Source organism: Grammomys surdaster, unplaced genomic scaffold (genome assembly GCF_004785775.1).
Source record: "Grammomys surdaster isolate TR1022 unplaced genomic scaffold, NIH_TR_1.0 125357, whole genome shotgun sequence".
NCBI classification, from domain to species: domain Eukaryota; kingdom Metazoa; phylum Chordata; class Mammalia; order Rodentia; family Muridae; genus Grammomys; species Grammomys surdaster.
Window position 1 is genome coordinate 1,293,055 of NW_021620229.1, and position 10,416 is coordinate 1,303,470.

Here is a 10,416-nt window from a genome sequence, read left to right on the forward strand (position 1 = left end):
TTTTTTTTTTTTTTTTTGTAAAACAGAAAAAAACTTCTAGAAAAAGGCAACAACAAGCCAGGCAGTGGTGGCTCACACCTTTAATCCCAGCACTTGGGAGGCAGAGGCAGGCGGATTTCTGAGTTCGAGGCCAGCCTGGTCTACAGAGTGAGTTCCAGGACAGCCAGGGTTACACAGAGAAATCCTGTCTCGAAAAACAAAAATAAAATAAAATAAAATAAAATAAAATAAAATAAAATAAAATAAAATAAAATAAAATAAAATAAAATAAAATAGAAAAAGGCAACAACAACACCTCTTAACTTCTGCCCCTCTTTGGGGATGTTTAGCAAAAACATTGTCCCTTTTCTTTGTGTGGTAGGAGGGGGGCTCCACTTCTTGGGCAGTTCTAGGTCTTCTTTGTTTTGCCTCCTGCTCTGCCTCTGAGAATAGGCCTCTGAAGACAGGACTTGCTTTGTGGACAATCCTACAGACTTTCCAGGACTTGCACTCCCCTGTGTTTGGTTCACTGTCTGCTCTCAAGCTGTTGAGGATTCTAACTCAGTCCACCAGGGTCCCTGCTGTGTCATCATGTGAGCTCAAGTGGCCCAGCCTGTTGACTGAGTTGCAGATTTACACATATCCTCATATTACTTCCACTTACACGAGACACACAGTGTTATGGCCTCCATGTAAACTGAGATTTTGATATCTGGGTTTTCCGTACTTGACAGTTATGGAGACATGGGCTGGGACACTGCTGGAAGACCATCAGACTGTATTGCTCATGGCCTTTCATGCCCCTCCCTAAACAAGTAAAAGATGAGATGATACGGATAATTACTTTCCAAATGGCTAGTGGTTTTTAAGCAGCAGCAGAAGTGATTGTGTTGAAATCAATGCAGAGATCAAGGACAGTTCTCTGTACTAATGAGAATAATTCACAGTTGCTATGACTAACACTTGGTTTCTGTGACATTTACTTTCATTCATGGTGATTTCTGGGAAATGAATGGCAACATTCTTATTCCAAAAGAATTGTGAATGTTTTCCCTCAGCTCACTTAACCTGTGCGGACTGTGGTCTATTCACAGGAACAATGGCCCTTACTCAGTGCCTTGTCTAGACCATTAGCATACAAATCAGGGACTGAGCACATTATTTTGTCAGCCCTCATTTGTGAGTTGCATATGTCTTGCCATTACAATGAGCTTCTCACTTTGCAGTGATTACAATAATATAAAGGCAGCCTATGAAGCCATGAAGAACGTGGCCTGCTTGATCAATGAACGCAAGCGCAAGCTGGAGAGCATAGACAAGATCGCCCGCTGGCAGCTGTCCATTGTCGGCTGGGAGGTGAGTGGCACTCACACATGCCCAGTGAGGCTCGAGGCTCCTGCATTCGGACCTAGTGACAGCACACTTTAGCCTCTTGTGGTTGGCACTGTATGTTCTGGCTTTAGTGGAATATTAATTTGTCCATTTGGAGGGATTTTGGTGAATCTAAAAGACAATGACATACAATGCCTATAAAAAAAAATGAAGTCTGAGTGTGAGGGAGCTCAGAGGGTAAAGGTGCCAAACCTAAAGGTGTGAGTTTAATCCCCAGGCCCAGTATGGTCAAAGGAGAGAACTCAACCCTGCGACGTTTCCTGCAGCCTCCACGTGAGCAATCTGACTCAAGAATGAATATGACATACAGTTATGCATACACACTAAATAAGTAAAGGTAATTTTTAAAAGAAACAAGGTCACTAATATATTGCTTAGAGTCTGGTCCTCTCACATGAAGAGCCAGCTCCCACACAGCCGTAGAACACAGTGATAGGAGCATGGGGGACTCAGGTCATGGTGACATCTTTGGATCCTGTATGATCCAAGCAAATTGTCTTTTATTATCTCTAAGTTGAGGAAAATATTACTTCCTAGGCTACATAATCATTATGTAATAGTACAAATAATATGTGCATGTGTGCGTGCACGAGAGTGCACACACACACACAGAGGATGTAGTACCCACCATGTTCACTGCCAATTACATTTATGAACTCAGTGAGTCCTCTCAATGACCTCTAGGCATCACCCATGGGACAGGGAGAAGGCCCTAAAAGGTGTAAGTACCTCCTCCAGGCCCAGGAGTCTAGACCGGTCACCTCTGCACTGCACTGGCAGCTAAGAACAAGCTGGTGCCTTTTAGGTTGTTGCTGAACCAGATAAGGGTCACTGCATCTACCAACTGGTAAGAACTGGCTTTCACAGACTGAGAAGGTGTCGGGTGAGAAGGCAGGAATAGGGCTGAAGTTACTAAGAGCAGAGTCGGCTAAAGAAAAATGCTTTTTCCCAGGAGCCTTGAGCATACCTCCAACATCGCTGTCTGATCCCTTGTTTTTTAAGTGAAGAATCTGGGGCACAGAATTGCTGTAGGAAAGGAAATAGAAGAAATATTTTAGAGTCAAACACTTTTGCCTCCAAAACATTCTGTGTGTTATTGGGATTAAAGGAAAATGAAAATTTTATAAATGAAATCCAGTTTCATACCAGATTTGTTAGGGTGATGTTGACATCCATCCACCCTAGGTATTATAAAGGGGTGCTTGTTTTCCAACCTTAGATTCTAACATTTAGGGGACCATCTCATCAGAATTTACTAAGTTTTACTGGTAGCCTGTCTTTTTGTTTCCAGGACCCTAAGTTAGCTACACCAGAAAGTAGGTAAACACCTGACTCGGGAGCCATAATAGTCAGTAATACCATGTCCCTGTGCAGCAAAACCTCTGATTCTCCTTTACTGCCATGAAGTCAAGTCTTTATTAGCTCCCACTCCAAAAAATGCCTGTATTCCTTTGTTTGTTTGTTTGTTTGTTTATATTTTCTTGGTGTTTGAGGATGTCAGATTCTCTGGAGTTGCAGACAGTTGTGAGCTGCCATGTAGTTGCTGGGAATTGAACTCAGGACCTCTGGAAGGGTAACCAGTGCTCTTAACCACTGAGTCATCTCTGTCAGGGATAGCCCTGCTTATACACTGAAGGCCTAAAGTCAGCCATAGACCTAAAATCAGCAATAGCCCTGACATACATGCCTGCTAACATAAAGCCTTGGGTCTCTGTGGAAAAATACTGAAACAGATGACTAGAAGCTATTGTAAACAAACAGCTTTGGTGGAAAATTGCCAGACTAGTCATAGACCTTGTAGATAGGTAACGTTAGTGAATAATACCAACTTAGATAAGGATAAGTAAATCATAGGCGGAGTCATAGTGATCTGTCTCCTGAACCTTTACCCAGCTGACACTCTATTCTGGAAGATATCTGTACTCCCCCTGAAGACCTACGCTCCTGCATCATCCCCTTCCCCACATCCTGCCTTTTTGTGTATATAACCCATATATAAAAAAAAAGTTAAAATCAAGGTTTGATCAGCCTATAGACAAGCCGCGTTCCTTTGCGTTCGCCCATTTTGTTCTTCCCCATTCTCTCTTAGGTGATCTCCCTGCACCCTGTTTAATGCCCTGCTGGACAGGACACATCTCTCCAGCCTCCAGCGTTTTATTACTTAAACATGAGTTTTTAGATCAGGAAGACACTTTGAACAGGTTACTAGATGTCCTTCTCCGACCTCCACACGCATCACCCTGCCAGGAACAAATATGCCACATGCATATATGCACCAAGAATAAATACGTAGAGATAGGAAATAAGGAGTAGAAAAGAGAGATTTCATGACACGGAACCCATGAAGTCAAAGTCTGAACAGCCTTTGAGGCCCTACCTGGCTGTCAATGCCTGGTCTTAGGAAACTGGGTGGAATATTCTAGAAAGACGGTATCAGAGGCCCCTTCTGTATCCCTGTTGTTGGAAACAATCTGGTTTGGAAGACTCACAGTGTATTTGCATTCTCTTAGGGCCTGGACATTCTAGACCGAAGCTCTGAGTTGATCCATTCTGGAGAGCTAACCAAAATCACCAGGCAGGGCAAGAGCCAGCAGCGAATCTTCTTCCTTTTCGACCACCAGCTGGTGTCCTGCAAGAAGGACCTGCTGCGCAGGGACATGCTGTACTACAAGGGCCGCATGGACATGGATGAGGTGGAGCTTGTGGATGTGGAGGATGGGCGGGACAAAGACTGGAACCTCAGCATGCGGAATGCCTTCAAGTTGGTCAGCAAAGCCACGGATGAGGTTCATCTGTTCTGTGCTAGAAAGCAAGAAGACAAGGCCAGGTGGCTGCAGGCCTATGCGGATGAGAGGCGGCGGGTGCAGGAGGACCAGCAGATGGGTGAGTCCCCTCAGCCTCCTCCTCCGCTGGCCATTTCTGTCCAGATGCTCCCTCAAGAGCTGAATCTGTGGACAGTGCTGCAGGCATGCGCTCTCTGTAATATTAGCAAAGATGGCCCATAAAGCCCAAGGGTGTGCTTACCTCTCTTAGTAACACTTTACAGATGAGACACTCTTCCAGGATGACCTAGCTTGGTGTGGTTCCAGCGACTGAGCACATGGTGGTAGCACTCGCATGTGTGCTTGCGCGCGCGCGCGCGCACACACACACACACACACACACACACACACACTCCCTCACCCAACCAGGAGAAATATCAGATGATTATCTTTATTTCTTCACATACGTATTTATTTATACTGCATATGAGTATGCGTGTGACATATTTGTTCCTGGTGGGGTGATGCACGTGGAAGTCAGAGAAAGACATCTAGGGACATGCCCTGTCACACTCTGCCTTTTCCATTTGCAAAGGGTCTCACTGAACCTGGAGCTAGGCTGGGAGCCAGCAAGCCCCAGCCGTCAACCTATCTCAATCCTACACAGCATCGGGATTACAAGTGCACACATGAGCACACCAGCTTTTTACACGAGCACTGGGCATTTGAACTCAGGACTGCATACTTGCAGAGCATGCATGCTTTTCCACTCCTGAGAGGTCATCTTCCTAGCCCAGAGTTACCAGAGAGTTGTCAAGGCTTCCCCTTTATCAGCACTGTTGCAAAACACTCTGACATTCACCTCACTGTCTGGGTCAGTTCAGACGCAGTTCCTCCTCTGCTTTCCTCACTGTGGCAACCGCAGAACCTGTACCACATACCAGGGTGAGCCCGAGCTTCTGATCCTCAGTGGTGTACTTGTGTATCTATAATCCTAAGATCAAAATCTCTGAGCATCAACAAGGAAAACTTCACACCTGACACCATGTGAGGGACCCAGTCAAAATGCAGTTGCCCCAAAAGTATATAGTTTGGAATCACCCTCAGGCTGTGTATAAATAAGATAAAGTATCTATGAAACATAACTGAGTCCTGTGTTTAGACTTTGGTCTCATCCCCTAGACACCTTAGGTACTGTGTATGTGGAAGTGTTAGGAAATCTAAAGAGTGGCATGTGTTGGTCCCACACATTTCAGATAAGGGGAGCTTAGCCTGTACTTTGGTTTGTCACCCCAACTTCTGCTGGCCCTTTTTTATTGCATGATCTTGTGAGAAGGAAGCTGCTGTGTGGTATTAACCAGTGCAGTGCTCACGGCTTCTGTGTCCATGCTCCAGAGCCACCCACACAGATTGGGAATGTGAGCGTGCACTGCCCGATGTGAGCTGGGGTGCCCAGAGACCAGGGGTGCACAGGGGCCAGGGGTGCCCAGAGACCAGGGGTGCACAGGGGCCAGGTGGGTGAGAAACACCTGTGTTGCTCAGATCTCAAGGACCATGTGTCTGGTGAAGTATCACCCACTGCTACAGAGCCCAAGGGGCTTTGAGGGTGGTCCCTGTGTCTCCTGTACCAAGTCGCCAGCTTCAGATTAGCCTTAGATTCTGCAGTTGGCCATAGAAAGTGTCCTGGGGTCCCATGTTGCACTTCATTAGGCTATCTTGCCATTAAAAGTAAGAATTTCTTCAGAAACTACCAGAGCTCAGACCAGTGTGACAGCACACAACTCTCAGCCTCACAGATGGGATCTGCTACTCTGTGTGTCTGCCCTTTAGACCCAAGGGAAATCTGGACCCCCGGCAGGCACCATGCATTGGCTGCTGAATGTCTGACCCTGTTGCAATAAGGCGTGCCACAAAATCCTTCTCAAAAGTGTGTAGGTCGCCGGGCGGTGGTGGCGCACGCCTTTAATCCCAGCACTTGGGAGGCAGAGGCAGGTGGATTTCTGAGTTTGAGGCCAGCCTGGTCTACAGAGTGAGTTCCAGGACAGCCAGGGCTACACAGAGAGACCCTGTCTCAAAAAACCAAAAAAAAAAAAAAAAAAAAAAAGTGTGTAGGTCGTTACTGAAACATGAGGTGATGGGGTCACCAGCTCCCGGTTTACTGAGTCATTCTGTACTGTCTGCTGTGGCTAGGAGCACCGAGTTAGAATGTTTGCACTCCTTCCCCTGAGGGTTCATGACAATCACAGAAGAGTCCTGAACACTCAGCTCTGATCTTCCTCTTGTGCATGTTCGTTGCTTTATGTGCTCCTGTGGCAGGTAACCAGTGAGGTCAGGTCCTCATGGTCCCCATGGAACACAACAGCAGTCTCTGCATCTGGGTATGGGGTTGGAAGGAGACCCTTGCCAGTCAGGCACACATTGAGTATGTCACTGCATAAAGGCAGGACAGCAGAGCCAGCCAGGTAGAGTGGGTCCAAGACAGAGACAAGGGTCAATCGAAGCTGCTGAGGTAGAGAGGGACTCAGCTCTGCCACAGTGCAGCCTGGCTCCTCACCTCCCACTTCTGCACCCCACTTCTTACCTCAGGAGAAGCAGCCACCTCAGCAACTGCGGTTGCTCCGCTGCTGTCGTGTCTCTCTCCCAAGCCTCTTTCCTGGTGCAGCTCCTTTCACTTAGTTGGCCTACCACATGTTGACAACATCGCTGTCCACTGCGAAGCCAGGGTGCAGAGTCCCAGTCTGAGGCTTCAGGCAATTGGAATCTCAACCCACAGAGCTCTTGGCACATGTGAGCAGAAGCCCTGAGCCCCTTTGCCTTGAGCTCTCTTCCCAGAGCATCATGCTTTAGACCTTCGATTGGGGTGACTTCCATGTGGACATTGGCCTGGCAGTATCTGTCTTGAGACACCAAGGGTCTGTGTGTCACAACAGTTGTACCTCATATCACTCTCTAAAATATCTGGGCTCAGAGGTCATCATGAAGTACCCGGTGACACTTCTGGCACCCTTCCTTTTCTTCACGTCTCAGGGTTATTCCAGTCTGTAGAGAAGAGAACATCTTAGCACTAGTGTGTGTTCTACAGTTTATTCTGAAAAAGTTTTCCCGGGTTCTGAATGTATACCACTCCTGTTTCCACATCCAGGCATGGAAATCCCAGAAAATCAGAAGAAACTCGCCATGTTGAATGCTCAGAAGGCAGGACATGGGAAATCTAAAGGTAAGGTTGGTGGAGGCTTCACCTCTTTTCTGTGCATCTTGTGATGACCTGGAGTCGTCAACACAGAGCCTTTTTGCAGCTCTGAGTGGAGGGGAAAAGCCAGGGATGCTTAAGGAACAGACCCAAATTGATAGGCAGGTGGAGAGTCTTCTTCAGGTTTAGATTCAGGTGCATGAAATACCTCAGGTAGCAGTAAAGGCCTTCAGGGCTTCTAGTCTGCCAATGTCCTCTGTTCCTCATGGCCTGTGAGGATGATTCCCACTGGGTATCCACTGGTACCCAATGGTACCCACTGAGCCACCAGTCAAGTAACCCCTTGCAACTTTGATTTGAGGAAGAATCTCCAACACCAAAGTGTTTGCCAGCTACAGGTGACTGCACTGCATTCCAGTGAGGTGAGGTCTCAGCTATAGGGGACTGCACTGCGTTCCAGTGAGGTGAGGTCTCAGCTATAGGGGACTGCACTGCATTCCAGTGAGGTGAGGTCTCAGCTATAAGGGACTGCACTACATTCCAATAAGGTAAGGTCTCAGCTATAGGGGACTGCACTACATTCCAATAAGGTAAGGCCTCAGCTATAGGGGACTGCACTGCATTCCAGTAAGGTGAGGTCTCAGCTATAGGGGACTGTACTGCATTACAGTGAGTTGAGGTCTCAGCTATAGGGAACTGTTCTGCATTACAGTGAGTTGAGGTCTCAGCTATAGGGAACTATACTGCATTACAGTGAGGTGAGGTCTCAGCTATAGGGGACTGTACTGCATTACAGTGAGGTGAGGTCCTAACATTCATAGCACCAGGAGATAAGAAGACCCTGGGCTTCTCCTAGAGCACTTTCCCACTCTTGTACATACTAGAATCACTTGGCAGTGACACAGAAGCCTTCATGGCCAGGCCACACCAAGGTCCTAGTGCCCACACTTAGTGTCTCCCCAGGGTAGATAATGCCAATGGATGCTGCCTCATTTCTTCTTGCTACTGTCACTCTCACATTAGAGATTAGGGAACTGAGGCACAGAGAAATCAAAGAATTTCCCTCAAATACTCATGGTCAGCAAGTGTGGGGTGGCATTTGGGCCAAGGGAGAGTTGGCTCTAGGCCTCGGTTCACAACATGTTACTACTTCCAGTCCACATCAGGAAGCCCAGTTCTGAGTCTTCACTGATGTCACTCATGGTGGAAGTTGACCTGCTCCATCCCCTGGGCTTCCTTCTTGGGAGGTTTTGGGTAGGCGTCATGAGGTAACCCTTGCTGGTCCCATACAGGGTAGCTGAATTCTCATTTTGTAGGGCAGTTGTTAGATGTCCCCTTGATTCCTTGGAATTAGCTAAGTACTTTGGGTCCCACTGTAGCTTCCTAGTGACTGGTCTGTTCTTCTGTCCTTCTTGAGTTAGGCTACAACAGCTGCCCCGTGGCCCCGCCCCACCAGAGCCTGCCACCACTTCACCAGCGCCACATCACTGTGCCCACCAGCATCCCACAGCAGCAGGTCTTTGCCTTGGCTGAGCCCAAGAGGAAGCCATCACTATTCTGGCACACCTTCCACAAACTCACCCCCTTCCGGAAATGAGCCTTACCCAGGGTGCACATCTGAGATACTGTGGGGAAGAAGACCAGTTTTGTCTTTTCTGCATGATGTCCAGGGATGGCTTCTTGCCCAGTGCTGAACACTTCATTTGGGAATCCATGAAGGGGAGAAGAAGTTGGACTCAGCTTTGACCTTGAGAGGCCCCAGCATCCTTGTGGAAGGAAGGAGACCATGAAGCACACTGGAAGCCGCACTCTCTGGTGGCCATGATATAAGGGCTGGGGCCTCTCTGCATGGAGACTGCTGACTCAGCTAACCCTGCGCGTTTCCCACTGAGGCCACACTTCGGCTGCAGTTCCAAACAGTATCCGGAGCCTTTCAGCTCCTCAGGAGCAACTACATTAAAGATGGCTTCTGTGTTTGATCTTAAGAAACTCATTGACAGGGGTTGGTAGGATGTTGGCAGACCTGGGATGACGTGGGTCAGGTCAGGTCTGGGAGAGACCATGAAGGAGCTAGAAGCAGCGGGGCCACTGCCCACAGTGCTCCAAGGTGTAGCAGATGCCATGCTAGAGTGTAAGTCTCATCCTGCAAGGTTCCTTATTCACAGGAGAGTCAGGAGGCCCTGTTACCCCGGCAGCGCTGGTGATGACAGCATCCTCAGGGCAGTGCTTCTCTCCAGACTGGAGGGCAGGCTGCCGCCACCTGACTTGTCCCCCTCACTCTTCAAACACAGGTCACACCTCGCTTACCCCTCACAGCCTGAGAACCTGCCATTCACGGACGTAAGGGTACTGTGAAATGTTCTTGACAATATGACACTGTACATCCTCATCAGCCGTTTGCATCACCAGTGAGATGATGAAGACACCGCCACCCACAGAAAAAACAAGGGTCAAAACCGGCCTGCTGCCTGGGGAAATGGAAATGCCTCTGACACATGACCCGAAACAGTACATGACTGTGGCAGCTGGAGAATGGTCTTGATGACTCCTTAGCTCTGAGAGAGCTGTCTCTTAACGAGGGCCACCTGAGCTGAGACCTACAGAGACACCCACAATGTCTGTTGTCACTGTGTTTGTTACTTGATGAAAATGCCTTTTAACTCGATCTAAGGGACACTGGTTCTGCATTTTAATCTACACAGCAGGCTGGCTGGGTGCGTTCCTTTGGACAAGTGAGTTCTTGTGTGCTGTTCTTGCAAGGTTCTCGCCTCTCACCAGCTCTCGCTTGAAAACAAACAAGTCTGCAGTGTCAGAGGTGGAGGTATTGATCCCTTAGCACAGTTCACACTGGCTCCAGGTCTCTGCCTGAAACAAGTGACATCACAGCAAATAACTTTGATCCTGGACCTGGGATTAGCCTCAACCCTGCTGTGCACCCTGGCATGGTCACTTACAGGTCACTTACTGCTGGGAACTGTAGTCAGTGGCCCCACAGCTGTGTCTGTGTGCTATGAAGTGGTTCAAGTGCACAGAGCATGCACTGTGTGTGTGTGTGTGTGTGTGTGTGTGTGTGTGTGTGTGTGTGTGTGTGTG

General features: G+C 48.1%; 1 protein-coding gene across 4 annotated transcripts in view; it reads left to right on the top strand.

The window, feature by feature from the left end:
* The window catches only part of Spata13 (spermatogenesis associated 13), a 126,732-nt gene extending 116,323 nt beyond the window's left edge, over positions 1 to 10,409 (top strand). For all 4 annotated transcript variants that reach the window (XM_028785868.1, XM_028785869.1, XM_028785870.1 and 1 more), the window contains 4 exons: positions 1,206 to 1,335; positions 3,882 to 4,254; positions 7,276 to 7,350; positions 8,745 to 10,409. In XM_028785868.1, coding sequence (XP_028641701.1) covers positions 1,206 to 1,335; positions 3,882 to 4,254; positions 7,276 to 7,350; positions 8,745 to 8,920 — 754 coding nt within the window. In that variant the 3' untranslated portion in view covers positions 8,921 to 10,409. The remainder of the gene's footprint in view (positions 1 to 1,205; positions 1,336 to 3,881; positions 4,255 to 7,275; positions 7,351 to 8,744) is intronic.
* The last annotated feature ends 7 nt before the right edge of the window (positions 10,410 to 10,416 follow it).